We start from the raw sequence: 21,268 nt of genomic DNA, 5'->3' as shown, positions 1-21,268 counted from the left end.
AAAGGAAGAGGAAATCCAGAAAGGAGGAGTGGGGCCCCTCTGAGCAGTGCGCGGATCTACTGCTCATACACTGTCTGGGCCACTCGGGCACACCCACTGCCCAGCAACATGCCTGGGTCGGCCTTATTCGTATCCATCTTACTGCAATTTTGTTCCCCTACTTATCTGTGGACTCCTTGAAGGCAAAAAGCAAGTGTAATATGTCTGGATTCTTCTCAGGACCTGACACAGAGTAGGTCCTCAATAAGATTTTTAAATGAATGAGTGAAAGAACGAGTGAATGTGACCATAATAGTCTGGTTCCATGTTTCAGCTTAATAGTTCCTCGACTTTGCAGCAGAAGCCACAAGTGTAGCCTAAGATTCCAGTCCCAGCTCTGCGCTTACTTTGTGAACTTGGACAAGTCACCTTACTGATCTAAGACTCAGTTTCCATATTTGCAAAATCAAGATAATAATAGTACCTCGCAAGGTTGTTGTGAGAAATAATGTGAATGTGTCAAGTACTTAGTCCAGTGCCTGGCACACAGTAAAGACCCAACAGAGTAGGTGTTATTTCTGCTTAACCTTCCCACTCTTCCCAAATACCAGGAAGTTGAAACACTACCCTTGGAGCTGAGTAGAAGGCCTACTCACCCAGATGGTGCAGAATCCCTGGTCTGGACATCCCCCTCCCGGCTAGCTTCCTTTCCCACATATCCTGCATACCACAGGCAGGTAGGTCCATGAAGCAGGGCCCCTGCTAACTCAAGACACCTAACTCAAGCCACCTTGCACAAGCCCACTCTTCCCAGGTAGGACAAGCTGATCCTCAACTAGCCTTCACTCCTGTTTCTCCAGGCAGAGCCAGACGATGGGGAGATATGTTCACAAATTGTTTTCTACTATTCTGAAAACTCTCAGTCCCAAAATAACACTTGGCCAAGCTATTTTCCTAATTCCAATTGCCATAACAATGAGACTTAATGAAGGAGCAATTTTTTTCCTTAAAATAATTTGACCTGTTCCATATCAACGGGGGATTATTTTGGTTTCATACACGGTGGGGGCTTGGTAGCCAGCACCTGGTAGCATCCCTTGCACTTTAGAAGGGAGGTGGATTTCCAGGGAGCCATTGGGGAAGTGGCACAGGGATTGTGGTGGCCATGTGTGCTGAGGAGGCCATGCCCTCAGTGAAGAGAGCAAAAAACAGAGCGTGGGCACTTCAAAAGTTCCTCCTTAGGATTGTCAGGGTGGAAGGATGGAGGGGTGGAAGATGGGCCAAGCCTGATCAGCATCTTGTCCAAAGCCTAAAGCTTATATAAACAAACTCCCTGCTGCTGGGCCCTCCCTCACTGTGACCACAGGCCGGGGGTGGGGGAGTCCCTGGGCTGGGCCTTTGTTATGTATAGCTTGCAGTAGGGTAACAGGAGGAGGCAGGGCTGCACAATGTGCCTAGTATATGATTCCATTTGTGCCTCAGTTGGCTATATGTGGCTAGAATTCTTTTACAAATTCACTCACTCACTCACCAGACATTACTATGTGCCTGGCACTGTGCAGGGACCTTGGAGACACAACAAAAAGTTCCTAGCCTGGTGATGAGGAGGTCATTCTCAAAGGCTACCCTCTAGGCCAACACTTCTGAAACTTGATGTGCATTTGAATTGCCTAGGGAGCTTGTTAAAATGCAGGTTCCAGTTCAGCAGGTGGGGAGGGGGTTGTGTGCTGGGATTCTCTATTTCTAACAAACTCGTAGGTGATGTTGATGCTGCTGGTCCTCAGATCACACTTTGAGTAGCAAGGATCTAGGCAAATTAGACATTGGTGGAGAAAACATGTTGGGGGCAGAGGGAAGCATTTCACCTCTCTGTCCCGGCATTCTCTGGGGATGCTTAGTCTCTGTGAGTTTCAGCTGCATCTCCCCCTGTTTGGGGTGGCTTTCTCACGGAGGGGGAGCTCTGCTTTGCTTCCTGAGGTACTTTTCTAAATCTATGGGGTTTTAAATAAACAAGAATGAAACGGTGGGACAACCTGGGTAGTTAACATCCCCAGCTCAGAGGCCACAAGAATTGCTTCAGTTCCTCCTGGGGAAGTTCAAGTCAGCCATTTGAAACACTACGTGGAAGGACAAGCCCCAGACCTCTGTAATTAACGTCCTGCTTGAATACACACTTTGGAGCAATGTGTTATAGGGAAGCCAGCAGAAGTCAAATTCCAGCTTTGTCTCTTCCTAAGCCCTGTGACCTTGGGCAAGTCATTTCACCCCTCTGTGCCTCATTTTCCTCATCTATAAAATGGGGATAATACTCATACCTAACGCATAAAGGTGTTTTGAAGATTAAATGAATTACTACTTGTGAAGTGCCTGGCACACACAAAAGGTGCCAAAATAATTAGTTCATTTATTCAACAGATACTTATTGAGCCCTTCCTGTGTACTTGGCACGTAGGCATTGGGGGATACAACAGTGAACAGGACAGACACAGTCGTCGCCCTCCGGGAGTTCATATTTAAGCTGACGAGACAGGAACACAGAGAAGGAATCAGCCAATGCAAAGAGTGAAAAAAAGAGCATACCAGGCAGGGGAAATGGCCAATGAAAAGGCCTGAGGGTAGGAAAGAATGACTGAAAGAAGAAGGCAGCTAGTGTATCTGGGTATCTGGAGGGTAGTGAGTGAGGGGGCACATAGCAAGTGCTCCATAAAGACTTACTGTCCTTGTGGCTAAGGTCAGGATGTGTGCACTATGCCAGGGTGTCAGGATGAAAGGCAGAGAGCTCATCAAGGAGCCGGTTGCCTTGTGGACAGATGGTAGGTTGGCTGCCTTTGGCTTTGAGATTAGGTGAGTTAATGAACAGATAAGTGCTCCAAACATTATAGAGCCCTGAGCAAAGGCCAGCTAGCCGGGATCACGGAGCACACCACTGTGCCACTGTGTGCAGGTTTCCCCTCCCACGTTGACAAATCACTAAGACCTGTCAATCTGACCTCCTAAGTCCCTCTCAAATCTGTTCCTTCCTCCCCAGCCTCATTGGCACCTCCCTAAATCAAAGCCCCATTACTTCCCACCTAAACAACTGCAAGAACTTTCTACCTGCCTTCCTGGCTCGATTCTTGCCCTCCTGTAATCCAGCCTTCATGGAGCCACCAAAATCATCTTCTAGGTACACTACTCTGCCTCAAAACCTCTGTGGGCCCTGGGTTGACTTCAGGATAAAATGCCAGTTCCTCAGCCTGTCAGAAAAAGCCTCCTCTCAACTTCATACATGCTACTTCCTTTCATATTACCATTCTCCTGCACATATTATTCCTTTGCTCTGGGATACCTCTTTCCCCCACCCTACCTTCTTTTCCACCTAGTAGAAGTCTACCCATCCTCCTAGGGTCTCTGTAAAGTTTTCCCAACATCTCTTGACCAAATTTGTCACTCTTTCTTCCAAAGCCCCACAGGATTCTTTCCTCTATGTGGGTCTGCAATATCTCAGTTCGCAGGTCTGCCTACAACACTGGATGGTGAGCCCTGTGAGGGCAGTAAAGACAGCCCTGTGAGCAAAGCGATAACTTCGTCCACCAGCATAGTCCCAGCATCCAGCTTAGCTGATTCGAGGGCTCATGAACACAGGGCCCAGGCAAGTAACACTGAGCAAAGCAGGCTGGATAGGGCCTGAGGTGAACTGAGGAACCCCATGCCCACCCCCAAGGGGAAGTACTTCTCAGTTTCAGCAGATGAATCCCATGTTGCAAGATCTTATGATTTTTTAAAGTGAATTGGCAACTAACAAATTATTTTTAAAAACTGTGTAGAACAAACAAAACTGGCCTTCAGGACACACTTGATCCGCCTATCATTTTGCAAACTCAGAACCTGTTATGTTTTGTGGAATGAATGAATTTTTCTGGATTCAAGTTTCCTACAGCTACTCTAAATTTCAAAGGTTTGGGAGAGTTTACGGCCGAACAGTTAAGTTGCTCCTTAGCTTGCTTTTTTTAGTGTAAGGACATGAAAGCCAAAACAAAAGTCAAGTTTTTACATTTCCCTCTTTCAAAACGAAACCCACCCCTCCTTTTACTTGGTGGCTTTTGCGCTATCACATTTCCTGGGCAGCTAACAGGCCTTATGAGCAGGGCTGTAACCTCAATTGTGGTGACACCCCCTCTTTGAGATGTGAGTCACTCCAGAAGGAAGGGATGGATGCAGAGGCCGCAGAGCCTGTTTCTGCAGTGGTTCTTTTGCTTAGTTTGGTAACCTCTTAAAAACAAACTGTGCAGGGGATGGCAACAGCTCAGTTTCCTCCAACCTCCCCCACCCCATCCTGCCTAGCCTAGCTTAACCCAAACTGGGGGAGGTTGGAGGAGATAACTGAGGATTCTGAATTGCAGGCATCAAGGATTCAAATTCCTTCCAGGCCTTGGCTCTCTGACCCAGGACTCCTATAACCTGCCATGCGTTACCAGGTGGGAATTTTTGCAGGGCTGGGACAGAGGGCCTTGAGCTACCCAGATCCCCCATTCAGGACCAAGGCATTCACTCTTCCAGCTGCAAAGGATGTCTGCTGAAGGCTCATAGTTGAGTCCCTCTCAAGGAATTGCCCTTGGCTGAAGGAAGCTGTCTCACCCAAGGTAATGCCCCTCCCCTGGGGGTGGTGGCAGCTGGCATCCAAAGACTAGTCAATGCGGGAGAGGAGAGGCCCAGTTCCTTTGTATCAATTGGAACTGTCTGAAGCGCCATCTTAGTTCCAGAGCTCCCTGTGATCAGCTGAGGTCTCTGCTATGACAGTATTGCAGTTCATGTCCCCCCTCTGACCAATCCTGCTTCCCTTACTCCCTCATAGGTGTTATTCTATAGAGCCAAAACTAACCAGTTGCCGTAGAGTTGATTCCCACTCATGGCGACCCTGTGTGTTTCTGAGTAAAACTGTGCTCCATAGAGTTTTCAAGGCTCTGACCTTTAGGAGGCAGATTGCCAGGCCTTTCTTCGAGGCACTTCTGGGCAGGTTCAAACCGTCAACCTTTAGGTTAGTAGCTGAGTGTTTAACCATTTGTGTCACCCAGGGACTCCATTCTAGAAAGCAGACCCCAATAAAATTCCTGCATGCAAATCTCTGTCTCAGAATCTGTTTCCCGAAGAACACAGATTACAACGGCCCTCTGCCTTGGTCTCTTTTCTCTCATTGCCTTTTCTCCCCTGATGACTACAATTACTTCAAATGCTTCCCTGATCACATCTTAAAGGATGATCCCCAAATCTTTCCCATTGCCAAAGCTCCCAGTCTGCCCATTTGTATATGCCAGAGCCTGGTGGACATCTTTAACTCGATGTCCATTTTTTTAGTCCAAAATTTAATATATTTAAAATAGAACCCTCTCCCACTATCCTGATGAACTTGTCTTCCTGACTTCTCTGTTTCTATCAACACCATCAACGTCTCTGTAATCCCAGGCTGGAAATCTCAGCATTATCTTGATCAGCCCCCTTCTCGGAAATCTTTAGCAGCTCCTAGATACCTACAGAGGAGCCCTAGTGGCGCATTGGCTAAGAGCTCGGCTGCTAACCAAAAGGTCAACAGTTCAAATCCACCAGCTGCTCCTTGGATATCCTATGGGGCAGTTCTACTCTGTCCTATAGGGTTGCTATGAGTCGAAATCAACTCGAAGGCAATGGGTTTGGCTTTTGGTTTAGGTGCCTACAGAATTCAAGTCCGCGCTCCTTACATTCAAGGCCTTCCCTGTTGACCCCAATCAGCCGTATTTCTTGCCAGCCCTCTAATCCAGGAGTCCTTAAGCTTTTAATGGCTTTGACTCCTTTGGCAGTCTGATGAAACCTATGGACCCTTCCCAGAATAATGTTTTTAAAGGCATAAAATAAAATATATAAGATTACAAAGGAAAACAATTATATTGAAAGACAGTTATCTCTCTATATATATATTTTAAAATTTTTGATATACTAATATGTGTTTCGTTATTAACACATTAATTAACATGATCTGGTGGCAGGTCCAGCAACTACCATAATTTTGAAGTAGTGATGAGTATAAATGGTATTTCACAATATCTGCAGCAACTGTAATGAGATATAAAAGTATTTGTGGTTCCTACTGGAGACAAAGTCACAGGTACTGCTAATACTACCGTGGTTCGTTGTCTGCATTCATAATTGAAGGACAAGCTACATTTCAATTAGAGGTTAGTGAAAATAAAATTGCCATTTTTTCCGCCATCTAAGTACACAGACTCTTGGTCAAGCACCTCTGTGCTATGACGTGTCTATACTATAGCTTGGATTGAATATTTGCACTTCCCTGAACAAATTTCATACATCCTACTTCCACCCTGGTTTATGCTGGGAAACTGGAACTTGGGCACTGGACTGAGTCAGCCCCTCTCTCTATGTAGATCCTCTGCAGCATGCTGGCCAGAGCTTGGGGCCCAGAACAGAGCAGCCACTGACTGCCAGGAGCAGAAACCCCATCTGGGCAGCTCCTGGAGGGTCTGTCCCCTGGCTTTTCTCCCCTCAGGTCCCAGACCCTCTCTCAGTGACTTTACATTTCTCCACTGGCCCAACAATGGTTACTTAGGCACCAGACTCATGGGGGTAGCTCAAGGCCATCAGGTCAACACCTAGTTACGCACTGTCTGGTTGAAGAAGTCACCTCAAAGATGACATTCAGAGATGTGGGAAGGCTACCACTCAGCCTAAGCCCTTCTCCTGAGCCTTGGCAGCTGGAAATCGCCTGGCTCTCAAGCTTAGTGGATGCTCTCTACTGTTCCCTTGCTGCCACATGCTAAATGTTCTGCAGTGTATGGGGCAGTCCTGTGCAATGAAAAATTGTCCTATCCAACATGACAATCGTGTCCCCGGTAGGAAACACTGAGTAGGCACTGTAAATGTTTGCTTGGTGCCCCGGTGGTCCTTGTTGGCTGGAGGAGCCAGCCCCTGAGGCATGGCCAGTCAGTGGGCATTTCTCCCCACTCCTCCCATTTTCCTCTGGCCTGAAATCCCAGTGACCTTCACAGCTTGGTTTGGGGCTGAGTTAGGAGTCCTGGTGGCACAACAATTAAGCATTCAGCTGCTAACTGAAAGGTTGGCAGTTCGAACCCACCCAGTGGCTCTGTGGTAGAAAGATCTGGCAATCTGCTCCTGTAAAGATTACAGCCTAGAAAACCCAATGGGGCGGTTCTACTCTGTCACATGGAGCCACTACGAGTAGAAATCGACTCAATGGCACCTAACAACAACAATAACAGCAGATGTATAGGATGGTGAGAAGGGTTCCCCTACTGTGGTCACCACAGCTATCAGCTCCATATCCGAGCCTTGTCAGGTGCAGGTCTTTGCTAAGTCAAGAGGAGCTGCCTGGGCTTGACAGCTGCCACCAGGGAAGGGAAAGTTGGCAGGCAGCTGTTTTCAGTTTCCTCTAGGTGCCTGGTGGCCTGGTACCATAGACAGGTCCATCCTAGGTCCTCTCTGCCTGGGAACTTGAGCTCAGGAGTGTGAACTCCTACCAGAACAGGAAAATGTTCCAACTCCCAGTATGCTTTTGTGGGTAAACCATTTCCAGGTAGGAGCTGCCACTAGTTATCCTGTTGCTCACTTCCTTTGCTTTCTATGAACCATTCTCATCTCCTAAAAATACCTGGTGCCATTTCTTTGGCCAAACTGCTCCAGGAAATGCCTGCATCCTGTAATATGGCAAAGGAGTGACTGACTTCTTCCATTAGTTTGTCCTGTATGCCGATGGAAAAGGATTAGTCACTTATTGCAAAAACAATATTCTGTGACTTTCAAATTGTATCTCTTAAGAATAACGAGTACTTATATAGCGCTATGTATTATAGTGCTTTATACTTTATAAAGCACTTTATATACGGGCATAACTTGGCTATATTGTGGGCTCGGTTCCAGACCACTGCAATAAAGCTAGTCACATGAATTTTTTTGTTTCCCAGTGCATATAAAAATTATGTTTACACTATACTGTAGTCTATTAAGTGTGCAATAGCACTATATTTAAAAAATAATGTACATACCTTAATTTAAAAATACTTTATTGCTAAAAAATGCTAACCATCATCTGAGCTTTCAGCGAGTCATAATCTTTTTGCTGGTGGAGGGTCTTGCCTCAATGTTGATGGCTGCTGATTGATCAGGGTAGTGGTTGCTGAAGGTTGGGGTGGCTGTGGCAATATCTTAAAATAAGACAATGAAGTTTGCTGCATCGATTGACTCTTCCTTTCACGAAAGATTTCTCTGTAGCATGTTATGCTGTTTGATAGCCTTTTACCCACAGTAGAACTTCTTTCAAAATTGGAGTCAGTCCTCTCAAACCCTGTCACTGCTTTATCAACTAAGTTTATGTAATATTCTAAACCCTTTGTTGTTATTTCAACAAAGTTCACAGCATCTTCACCAGGAGTAGATTCCTTCTTAAGAAACCACTTTCTCTGTTCATCTGTAAGAAGCAACTCCTCTTCAGTTAAAGTTTTATCATGAGATTGTAGCAATTCAATCACATCTTCAGCTCCACTTCTAATTCTAGTTCTCATGCTGTTTCCACCACATCTGCAGTTACTTGCTCCACTAAAGTCTTGAACCCCTCAAAGTCATCCGTGAAGGTTGGCATCAACTTCTTCCAAACTCATGTTAATGTTGATATTTTTACCTCCTCCCATGAATCACGAATGTTCTTAATGACATCTAGAATGGTGAATCCTTTCCAGAAGGTTTTCAATTTACTTTGCCCAGATCCGTTAGAGGAATCACTATCTATGGCAGCTATCACCCTATGAAATGTATTTCTTAAATAGTAAGACTTGAAAGTCAAAATTACTCCTTGATTCATGGGCTGCAGAATGGATGTTGTGTTAGCAGGCATGAAAACAACATTAATCTCCTTGTACATCTCCATCGGCACTCTTGGGCAACCAGGTGCATTGTCAATGAGTGGTGATATTTTGAAAGGAATCTTTTTTTCTGAGTAGTAGGTCTCAACAGTGGGCTTAAAATATTCAGTAAACCATGTTGTAAACAGATGTGCTATCATCCAGGTTTTCTTTTTCCATTTACAGAGCACAGGCAGAGTAGATTTAGCTAATTCTTAAGGGCCCTAGGGTTTTCGGAATGGTAAATGAGCATTGGCTTAAACTTAAAGTCACAAGCTGCATTAGCCCCTAACAAGAGAGTCAGCCTATCCCTTGAAGCTTTGAAGCCAGGCAGTGACTTCTCCCTAGCTGTGAAAGTCCTAGATGGCATCTTCTTCCAATATAAGGCCGTTTTGTCTACATTGAAAATCTGTTGTTTAGTATAGCCACCTTCATCAATTATCTTAGCTAGATCTTCTGGATAACTTGCTGTAGCTTCTACGTCAGCACTTGCAGCTTCACTTTGCACTTTGATGTTATGGAGATAGCTTCTTTCCTTAAACTTCATGAACCAACATCTGCTACCTTCGAAATTTTCTTCTGCTGCTTTCTCACCTCTCTCAGCCTTCCTAGAATTCAAGAGAGCCAGGGCCTTGCTCTGGATCAAGCTTTGGCTTAAGGGAATGTTGTGGCCGATTTGATCTTCTATCCAGACCACTAAAACTTTTTCCATATCAGCAATAAGGCTGTTTCATTTTCTTACCATTCGTGTGTTCACTGAACCAGCACTTTTAATTTCCTCCAAGAACTCTTCCTTTGCATTCACACCTTGGCTAACTGTTTGATGCAAGAGGCCTAGCTTTCAGTCTATCTTGGCTTCATCACTAAGCTTAATCATTTCTAGCTTTTGATTTAAAGTGAGAGACTTGTGACTCTTCATTTCACTTGAACACTTAGAGGCCATTGTAAGAGTTATTAATTGACCTGATTTCAATACTCTTGTGTCTCAGGGAATAGGAAGGCCCAAGGAGAGAGAGAGAAAGAGAGAGAGAGACAGACGGGGGAATGGCCAGTTGGTGGAGTAGTCAGAACACACACAACCTTTATCAATTAAGTTTGCTGTCTTATATGGGTGTGTTTCGTGGTGCCCCAAAACAATTACAATAGTAACATCAAAGATTACTGATCACAGATCACCATAATAGATATAATAATAATGAAAAAGTTTGAACTATTTTAAGAATTACCAAAATGTGACACAGAGACATGAAGTGAGCACATGCTACTGGAAAAATGGCGCTGACAGACCTGCTTGAAGCAGGGTTGCCACAAACCTTCAATTTGTAAAAAATGCAATATCGATGAAGCACAATAAAACGAGGTATGCCTGTATTAGGTTGATCAATATGAAATTGCTGGTATTCAACTGTTTTTGTCAATTTCACATGGTTCAACTTAATACATTTTCTCATGTATTCCCTAACACAGTCCTGGATAGATATTTTTTAGTCCCATTTTGGAGTAGGGTGCTAACTCTTGGAGAGGTGGAATGACTTTTGACTAAGGTTATATAGCTAGGAAATAGTGAGGTTGAGATTTGAGCTAAGTCTGTCTGACGTCAACCCCCATGTACTCTTGATTCTAAGCTAGGATGATTCAGCCTGGAATCATCAATAATGTAAAGAGAGGCAAGGCTGTGAGCTGATTCTGCTAGCCTGCCCCAATTCCTTGGCTAGTGAACTCTTTACCTTTTCTTATTCAGTGGAGGAAATCTGTGAGTGCAAGTTGTCTGGAGCTCTAGTTTTAGGGCTTTGGGAACAAGAGGTACAATAAAGACATTACCTAGAGCATATTAATCCATCCATCCTTCATCCATTCATCCATCCATTATCTATCCATCCATCCATCCATCCAATAGAACTCTACTGGGTAGCTACCATGTGTATGTCAGGCTTTGTACTAGATGCTGAGCTACCAACATTTAGGGAAGTCTTAATCAGCAGGGCTTCTACCCTTTGGCTAGCTGGGAAAGGGGGCTGGAACAGTGGAAGCTGGGGTAAGGCCACCACGTGTGTGGGATTTTGATTTGTTGTGAAGTTCCTCTGTCTTCCTATTCCTGTTCCTCTGGCCCAGGCCTGATTTGTAGGGAAGCCATATTTTGTGTGATCAGGCAGAAAGAAGCTGAGTTGGATTGCCTGGTGCTTCCGGAGTCTGATACCACTGAGAGTTTCTGGGCTGCAGGACTGGAGGAGACAGTAGGAATGGAGAAGGAATGTTGGTGTTTCACCCCAGGACACGGCAGTGGGGAGACTAGGGGATGGGATTGGTCAAAAAGAACTCCCTCCCCAGGCTGCCACGGGGAGGAATTCCTTTCTCCTGAAGCCAAGCCCGCTTCAAACCCTTGGCTCAGCCCACCTCCCTGGGCTTGGGCAGGCCAGCTAGGGTGGGTAGTCTGGGGTAGGGCTGGTCTGGAAATCAGTTAGGCAGTGGGCATGGGGGCCATCACTTTTGGCCAGGGACAGCATGTTGCTCTACAGATAACAATCACATTTCTCAGCCTCCTGCCAATCCGGGAGATAGGGGTAGGGGGCATGAGCAGGTGGCCAAGCCTTCAAGCCTTCTGTGAAGACCAAATGATTCCCAAACCTGGCCCAGCTCAGGCCAGATGAAAGCTTGCTGTCTCATCCCCAGTGCTCTCCAGTCACCTGCTATTATGGACTGAATTGTGTCCCCCAAAAATATATGTCGTAAATCCTAACCTCTATGCCTGTGGTTATAATCCCATTTGGGAATGGATTGTCTTTGTTATATTAATGAGGCAGAATTAGTGTAGGGTGTGTTTTAAATCAATTTTTTCTGAGATATAAAAGAGCAGATTAAGCAAGCAAGCACAAACAGAGGGGAAGATACATGCCACATGATTGCCAAGGAACCTAGGAATAGAAGCTGAAAAGAGACGAGGACCTCCCCCCAGAGTGGACAGAGAGAGAGAGAGGCTTCCTCTATAGCTGGTGTCCTGAATTCAGACTTCTAGCCTCCTAAACTGTGCGAAGATAAATTTCTCTTTGTTAAAGCCACCCACTTGTGGTATTTCTGTTATAGTAGCACTAGGTAACTAAGACACCCGCCCTCTCCTCCACTGCCAGTACCAGAAGCCAAACCCCAACCCTCAAACCCCAATATGCAGTATGCAGTTTGTGCCCATGCTCACCATTCCATGCTGTAGGCTGTGCTGCCATGGCTGTCACCACTGCTGCCCAGGACCACAGCTACTCTGGGACTGCTGAGTTAAGAGCTCACAGTTGAGTAAGCCGAGATGCGAGCTCCTCCCACCATACCCTCCCTGACCCCAGCACCAGGGCTTTCCTCAGAGCCACATTGCCACACCACTCTGCTTTTTGAAAAAAGGAAATGGGTCTTGAGTAGAATGAGAAGCTGTGAAAAGAGGCACCTCTGAAGGCAAAGAAAGGGGAACCTGTGACAGACCCCAGATAATCACTTCCTGAGCACCTGGGGTCCTTTCCTTATCTCTGGGGCCAGCAGGGAGGAAAGGCCTTAGGTACTTGGGTTGGCTGTGAAGGCCCTGCACCACGCCTGTATGGCTAGTGAGTACATTGGAGTCTACACACCAAGGCACTGAGAGGACTCAGGTGTTGCCCAGAGTGGTGAAGTTGAGGTTTTTGTCTTTAGCTTCTGACTTTCTAATCCAGTCCTACCGACCAGAGATACAAACAAATACACACCAGGTAACATTTCGGACACATCTGCCTGCTAGCCTCACATATCTGTCAGTTTGCCATGCTGTGGTGGCTTGTGTGTTGCTGTGATGGTGGAAGCTACGCCACCAATATTTCAAATACCAACAGGGTCACCCATGGTGGACAAGTTTCAGCTGAGCTTCCAGACTAAGACAGACTAAGAAGAAGGACCTGGCGGTCTACTTCTGAAAAAAATTAGCCAGTGTAAAACCTTATGAATAGCAGCAGAACATTGTCTGATACAGTGCCGGAAGACGAGCTCCTCAAGTTGTAAGGCACTCAAAATACAACTGGGGAAGAGATGCCTCCTCGAAGTAGAGTCTACTTTAATGACATGAATGGAGTCAAGCTTTGGGGACTTTCATTTGCTGATGTGGTACTACTCAAAATGAGAAGAAATAGCTGTAAATATCCATTAATAATTGGAACGTAGAATGTATGAAGTACGACTCTAGGAAAATTGGAAGTCGTCAAAAATGAAATGGAATGCATAAAGATCAATATCCTAGGCATTACTGAGCTGAAATGGACTGGTATTGGCCATTTTGAATTGCACAATCATATAGTCTACCATGCCGGGAATGACAAATTGAAGAGGAACGGTGTTCGCATGCATCGTCAAAAAGAACATTTAAGATCTATCCTGAAATGCAACACCATCAGTGATAGGATAATATCCATATGCCTACAAAGAAGGCCAGTTAATAAGACTATTATTCAAACTGACATACCAGCCACTAATGCCAAAGATGAGGAAATTGAACATTTTTACTAACTTCTGAAGTCTGAAATTGATCAAACACGCAATCAAGATGCATTGTTAATTATTGCTGATTGCAATGCGAAAGTTGGAAACAAAGAAGGAACAGTAGTTGGAAAATATGGCCTTGGTTATAGAAATGAAGCCAGAGATAGCATGATACAATTTTGCAAAACCAATGACTTCTTCATTGCAAGTACCTTTTTTCACCCACATAAACAATGACTGTACACGTGGACCTCACCAGATGGAATACACGGGAATCAAATTGACTACATCTGTGGAAAGAGACGATGGAAAAGCTCAATATCATCAGTCAGAATAACAAATAAAATTTTGCTGAAGATCATTCAAAAACGGTTGCAGCAGTACATTGACAGGGAACTGCCAGAAATTCAAGCTGGATTCAGAAGAGGACATGGAACGAGGAATATCATTGCTGATGTCAGACGGATCTTGGCTAAAAGCAGAGAATAACAGAAAGACGTTTACCTGTGTTTTATTGACTATGCAAAAGCATCCGACTGTGTGGATTATAACAAATTATGGATAACATTATGAAGAATGGAAATTCCAGAACACTTAATTGTGCTCATGAGGAACCTGTACATAGATCAAGAGGCAGTCATTTGAACAGAACAAGGGGATACTGCGTGGTTTAAAGTTAGGAAAGGTGTGCGTCATGGTTGTATCCTTTCACCATACTTATTCAATCTGTACGCTGAGCAAATAATCCAAGAAGCTGGACTATATGAAGAAGAACAGGGCATCAGGATTGGTGGAAGACTCATTAACAACCTGGGATATGCAGATGACACAACCTTGCTTGCTGAAAGTGAAGAGGAGTTGAAGCACTTACTGCTGAAGATCAAAGACTACAGCCTTTAGTATGGATTACACCTTAACTTAAAGGAAACAAAAATCCTCACAACTGGACCAATAAGCAACATCATGATAAATGGAGAAAAGGTTGAAGTTGTCAAGGATTTCATTTTACTTGGATCCACAATCAACACCCGTGGAAGCAGTAGTCAAGAAATCAAATGATGCATTGCACTGGGCAAATCTGCTGCAAAAGACCTCTTTAAAGTCTTATAGAGCAAAGATGTGACTTTAAGGACTAAGGTGTGTCTGACTCAAGCCATGGTGTTTTCAATCGCTTCATATGCATGTGAAAGCTGGGCAATGAATAAGGAAGACTGAAGAAGAATTGATGCTTTTGAATTATAGTGTTGGTGAAGAATATTGAATAACCATGGACTGCCAGAAGAATGAACAAATCTGTCTTGGAAGAAGTACAGCCAGAATGCTCCTTAGAAGCGAGGATGGCGGGACTTCATCTTACATATTTTGGACTTGTTATCAGGAGGGACCAGTCCCTGGAGAAGGACATCATGCTTGGTAAAGTAGAGGGTCAGCGAAAAAGAGGAAGACCTTCAAGGAGATGGATTGACACAGTGGCTGCAACAATGAGCTCAAGCATAACAAAGATTGTGAGAATGATACAAGAGCCGGCAGTGTTTTGTTCTGTTGTACGTAGGGTCGCTACGAGTCAGAACCAACTCTACAGCACCTAACAACAACAAAATGTTAAAATATATTTTTCAATTAAAAAAACAGAGTTCCTATTATTCTTTTGATTGCTTTATTTCTATTCCTCCACTTGGAAACACCCCTCTCACCTTCCTCTTTTCTTGTTCTTCCTTTTCTGTCTTCTCCTTTCCTTACCTTCTCTTTCTTCTCACCTTTAAAACCCACAAGGAGGTGTGAGTGGGGAGCCATTCCACTTCTGTTGGCTCCTTGCTCAACTTGAATCTGACGCTTTGGCTTTTTCTGCTACCTCTGCCTTCATGGTAGAACAAGCTTGAAAGAGGGTGCTGTGCGGAATAATGTTCAGTTACGAACACCACTATCCAAGATGACCATGTTAGCCCTATCAACTGTAGAGAGAAAGCTCTGTCTTTGTGCAGATGAGGTCTACTCAGTGGAAATATAGCCTGCCAGTCTCCTTGTCAGCAATTTTGCCACAGTCATGCTACAATAGGACTGCTTAGAAAGAGAAAAATAACAACTTAGGGAAGTGAGTGTGTGTGATTTTTTTTTTCTTTTCTACTTCAAGGGTTGTGTGAAAGCAGGGTAAATACAGTGGGCAGTGGAGAAAAGTCTTGGTCCAAGTTTGGGAAACCAATTTAATTGCCACCTGCAGTTAAACATTTCTAAGTGGGTCAAGTGTTTTCAAAAGAGAACTATAGAGGTTGGAGCAACGAAAAAAACCTCTTGATCTTCTGGGAACAGGTATAACAAGAGATTTGTTTGCTCCAGAGCAAATGGGAACCTCAGTCCTGAGAGTTCAATTGAGAGGAAAAAAGACAACTCGAGAGTTCTCAGCCAATTGTCAAGCAGATAATGGCTTCAAAAGGGTGGGCTTGCAAGGATTGAGAAATGAAAGCCCCATTGATGTGTCTAGGGAACAAGTGCTGTGGGAAAATACCAAATTTTCTTTTACAATCATTCTCAATGCAAATGGAATAAACTGTTTCAATGTTTTCTTGAATGTCTATTGCAACTTTCTTGTTTATCACAGAGAGGGAAAGACCTGCTCTCTCCTCTCCCCTCAAAAGGCAGTACAGTGGACTGGGAAAAGCACTTGACTGGGAATCAGGAGACAGCTCTGGTTTTGAATTTGCAAAATGTGACAAATAATTCATGTTAAATTAATTTGGAAACTATAAAATGTGGTTAACTATTGTTATAAAACTCAAGTTTGTCTTTGGTCCTTCCCATCTCCACCTCTTCTTTCAGGCCCTCTTCTCTTCTAGCCTCTTGGAACAAAGAATACTGGGGCAAAGGTTTGAAAGGAATCCAATTCAAAGAATGCATACTGGTCCCTGAGGAGATCACCTACACTGAAGAATTTCATCAGCATCCTAAGTTAACTGAAACTGTTATGTTTTTAAAATAACATCTCATTTAAAAATTGTGAGCAAAGGATTTACCTTTTAAGGGGGACTCTGCATTCATCATAAAGCCGGTATGCCATATATTTGGCTTTATTATTCTACACAAAAGCAAATTTTTAAATACTAAACACTTAAGATCAAGCCTAGCAAATTGATTTACAGTCTGAAGGACTGAAATTGCACTGCTCTACAAAAGGGAAAAGAAGGGAAATGCAACCTCCACACAGTCTTCTGAAGCCTTGGGGCTGTCTTTGTGGCTCCAGTGGCTGAGATACCTCCTTGCCTCTCCCTTGGTCCCAAAAGTCAATCCATCACACTAAGTTCTATTGCATTTGCCTCCAAAATATAACCAGAATCTGACCATTTCTCAACCACCAGTACTGCCACCATCCTAGTCCAACCCCCATCGCTGGCAGAGGCCTCAGGAGTGGTCTCCCAGCCCCCTCTCTTTCCTCTCTGGCTCCACACTTGCAGCCAGAGTCACCTTCTGCAAAGAGCAATCAATTCTACCATGGCTCTCCTCTGCTTTAACCTTCAATGGGGTGATTCTTGGGCTAATGTATGCCTGCCCCTCTGGCCTGAATGCTCCATGCCATCAGGGGTCTTGTCTGTTTTGCTCACCTCTGTTTTCCCAGTGCCTGGTCTCTTATCTGGCATATAGTAGGCACTTATTAAAGATTTGTTAAATGAAGGAATGAATTATAACAACTAACATCCATACAGCGTTTTAAAGGTAACAAACATCTCATTTGATGCTCAGGAGGACCCTATGTCATAGGTATTATTATTCCCATTTTACAGATGAGGAAATCGAGACTCAAAGTTTTGCTTGAGTTGACCGAGTTAATGCAGAACGTATTGAAATCCAGGTGGGTGGGGTCAAAACCCATGCCTTTCTGTCTGTACCCCCTTGGAGAGCTTCAGGGGTGTGGAGGAGGGTATCTAGAGGCACTGTTGATATGTCTTGGCTACACAAGGAACCAAACTATTCAGGCCTTTAGGACACAGGTGAAGGCCCTATGGGGATCCCCTGCAAAACAGTGAGGGGGAAGTGAATTCTAAATCAGGCTTTCGTGGCTGACTTGGAGAGTTACTAGAACTACAGCGACCTTATTTTCTGAATTTCAAATCAGAATTCTTGGTCTGACAAACAGAACAGAATACTTGAAACTGGGACTTTTCTGGAAAATCCAGGGTGTAGAGTTGCTCTACTTGTAACACCTGGTGGCTGCATAATGGCTACTTCTCAGCTAATTGTGACCCAGCCACCTTGGTCCATCCACATCTCAAGATAATCTACCTCCCCTAAAAAAAACAAAACAAACAAAAAAAAAAACCTGCTTTCTGGGCCTTATGTTTATACATACCAACTTTTTTCTTCTCTCCCTCTTATTGAGTTCCTTACTTTCTCTCACCTTTTCTGTTAACCAGTTTCTCCTTGGTCTGCTTCAAAGAGCTCCTATGTCTTGCTTGCTGATGGATGTTATAAATGGTTGAAAGTAATAAATGGTGAAAGTATTTGGGGATTATGGCAACAGGGGCCATGGCAACGGGGACAAAGCACTGAGAGATAGATCTTCCCCCTCCTCTTGGTTCTGTTTTAGGCCAAGTAGTGTTGATAAGGCCTGATGGTCCCATTGTGTCACCTAATCAGGACAAGGCTGTTTGCAGGAGGCATTGTGGCAAAATTTTGGTTCCAGAAAAGCTTTGCAATACTGTTGCTTCACTGTACCCCGTGTTGCAATGGTGGGCTCATGGTAAAGGCTGTTGCCAAATCCAGGGTTGGAGCTAACTTTTGCCCTGAAGCACTCTTCATGCTCTATTCAAGCATACTCAGAGCTCTCAGATGAGTAGACAGACTTCAGCATTAGGGTGAGAATAGTAAAAATTAAGTTGGCTATGAAATCTTTTCAGCCCGGGAGCCAAGAATCATAACGTCACCCAACAATCCACCCAGAGGATTTATACTGATGTCTGGGAGAGAAGACGCACTCAATGAATCGGGGTGTGAGGTCTCTTCCCTCACTCATTGCCCCCTTTTTAGTAATAGGGAGAAATTGGAAACATCTTCAGAGTCCATCAATGGGGTGTAGGGCCGCCATCCTATAGAATACCTTGGACTTTGGAAGAAAGCAGTGTAAAACAGGCCCTTTCTCACTTACCTCCTTGACTGAGGAGATAACGTTGCTGACAGCACAGGGCTAGGTACCTGCATGTTAGATGGAGGTATCCTCACTACTGCCAAGTGGGGAAGATGCTATTCCTGGCAGTCAATTCCAATAGAAATGGGAAAATTGTCCAGAGAACAGATCAGAACTCAGGTTCTGGAACTATTAAAGGGATGCAGAATGCATAAGTATTTGAAAGGAACATTAGCAAATTCATGAGATGGCCTGCCTTGTCTCAAAGATAAGCAACCAGCAGAAAGAAAAGGCTTTTCCTTTGGTTATAGACATCAATAAATGGAAGTGTTTATGGTGCCTGGCTGTGTGTTGAGTTGAGAAATTCAAACTTATTTCTAGAAATGCAAGCACACTCTCATTTACTAGGAGCTGAATGGATATAATAAGTCAAGGTTTAACTGAAATGACTTTAATAATCACAGTAGATAGTACCTCTTGAGCACCTTATGCATTAGGCGCTGCAGTGGGCACTTTGCATTCTTGTCTAGATTAGTTTTCACAATACTGAAAGGAGATATTATAATCCCCATTTTATTGCTAAGGATGGGGAGGTTAAGGAACTTGTCCAAGGCTACATAGCTAGTAAAGTGATAGTCAGGATATGAACTCAGGTCTATCTGGTGACAAAGCCTACACTCTTCTCAATACAACATGCTACACCTCTTCTCTGGAGATAGAAGTATAACAGAAATTCAGTTCATTAATTTGCTAAATTTGGATCCCTGTCTTGGTCTAATGTAGTAGAGAGGAAACCTACAATGCTTTGTGTGCCTGCCTCACCCACAACCCTCTTCTGAACAAAGTGGAGAGAGTGATTCCTTGATTCTGGATTACTGTTTATTCAGTCAACAAATATTTTGTTGAGTTGCTACTCTGTGCCAGGCACTGTTCTTTGGGTCACAACTGGCTGGACCAGGGAGACTGTGCCTGAGTCAAGGGCAGTCATCTTTTAGCTGGGCCTGAGGGAGCCCAGTGGCCTATGAAGTGTCCTGGCATGAGGATGATAGGGATGTTCTAAACTGCAGAGTGACTAATTGGTCTAGTGAGATCCCCTCTCTTGGAGAGCGTGGATGTAACACATACATACAGAGGAGCACATGCAGTGGGGTAGACCAGAAGACAGGAGATGCTCAGGGAGATGGTAGGAAGCAGAAGTCACGGGGAGAGAGGAGAACAAGGACATGGGTAGCAGGAAGAGGTTGTGACGGAGAGAAGTTGAGTGGCAGACACTTTGCTTCTCTTGTCCTGAGCTCCTGAGGCATCAGTTGTAAAGAGTAGAACCTGCTGGAGATGGCTTCCTCTCCCTCACTTATGCGTGAATCCTTACACTCAATCCCTGCCACCTGAAGAAACCTTTGTTCTTGCGACCTGAAAGGGGCCAACTAACCTACAGTCACTGGAAACCCAGACCACATAAGAGCTGTGGTTTGCAAGGCACGGGCTTGTACTTTTGAATCTGGGCCTTGAGTTCTATATTTGGTCCTTTTGGTGTGTGTGTGTGTGTGTGAATGTGGGAACAGTGGGTGAAACGATGTTTTGCTGGAGGCTTAGCTCTGCCAGCAGAATGCCATGCAGGCTTCCTGGCCCTGGCTTGTGCTGTGCATAAAGAGATACAGCAATGGTTCTGCATGAAGCAGGAAAAGCGTGGCAAGAGCCAAAAGAAACTCTTTTGACAGCCGAGCATCTGCTCCCTGTGGGTTTTTGGATCATGGGTAATTCCTGGCTACTGCTAGATAACCTAAGGTCTTGGGGACAGAATGTTTGTGGGCTACATCCACCACTGGGTTGTTATGAGAGCCTCATCCATACCCATGGGGAACAACTGGCTCTGTCTTCCATGACTACACTCCCACCTCCACCGTCTCATATTTTTATCCTGTTCTCCAAGCACAGATAAAAAAGTTTTATAACCTGCTGTGATGGGGAAACAGACATTGTCATACACGACTGGTGGGGAGTCAACTGGAACAACTTTTTGGAGGGCAATTTGGCATTATCTGTCAATAATTTACCCAACAATTCCACTTCTAGGAATTTACACTACAGATATATCCCACATGCATATGAAGATACATGAGCAAAGTTCTACATTGTAGTACTACGTGTTATAAGAAAATACCAGAAACAACAGGTATTTAATAGAAGATGGGTTAAATAAATTGTGAATCAGTCATACAATAGAACACTGTGATGGTTAAGATTGTGTGTCAACTTGGTTAGGCCATGATTCTCAGTGTTTATATGTGATCACTCCCATGATAGTATTTGCTGTGAGTAGCCAATCAGTTGAAAGGGAGTTTCCATGGGGGTGTGGACTGCATCCGAATATAAGCAGACGTTCTGGCTTTTTGCTCTCTCTGGATCCTGAAGCTGCTTCCTGTTCATCTGACCTCTGGTTCCTGGGACTTGAGCTCTCAGCTTATCTGCAGATCTTGGGATTCATTGACCTTCAAAGCCTGTGAGTGGGAGCCTTGCTCTCTGACCTGCCGATCTTGGATTCACCAGCCCATGCAGCTACATGAATCAGGAGAAGACTTGCAGTCCTTGCCTGCCAGTGTTGGGATTCGTAGATCTTCACAGACTATAAACAAGAGCCCTGCTCTCCAACCTACTGATCTTGGGTTCGCCAGCCCCTGCGGCTACGTGAATCCAGAGAAGCCTCTATCCTGATCCACGGACTTGGGACGTTCCAGTCTCTACAATTGCATGAGCCATTTTCTTGATATAAATCTCTTTATATATATATATATATACACATATATAT

General features: G+C 44.4%; 1 protein-coding gene across 5 annotated transcripts in view; it reads right to left on the bottom strand.

The window, feature by feature from the left end:
* The window catches only part of NHSL2 (NHS like 2), a 110,732-nt gene that overhangs the window by 67,086 nt on the left and 22,378 nt on the right, over positions 1 to 21,268 (bottom strand). The window contains exon 1 of one of the 5 annotated variants that reach the window (XM_023734686.1): positions 12,055 to 12,193. The exons of 1 other annotated variant lie outside the window; for it this stretch is intronic. In XM_023734686.1, the coding sequence (XP_023590454.1) occupies positions 12,055 to 12,082 (28 nt within the window). In that variant the 5' untranslated portion in view covers positions 12,083 to 12,193. Of the gene's footprint in view, positions 1 to 12,054; positions 12,194 to 21,268 lie in introns of those variants that run through there. 3 more of the 5 variants (XM_023734682.1, XM_023734683.1, XM_023734685.1) reach the window with 3 other exon arrangements.

This window comes from Trichechus manatus, unplaced genomic scaffold (genome assembly GCF_000243295.1).
Source record: "Trichechus manatus latirostris isolate Lorelei unplaced genomic scaffold, TriManLat1.0 scaffold00070, whole genome shotgun sequence".
Lineage (NCBI taxonomy): Eukaryota > Metazoa > Chordata > Mammalia > Sirenia > Trichechidae > Trichechus > Trichechus manatus.
Note: the sequence above shows the minus strand (reverse complement) of the source record. Positions and strands in the feature narration are given on the sequence as shown.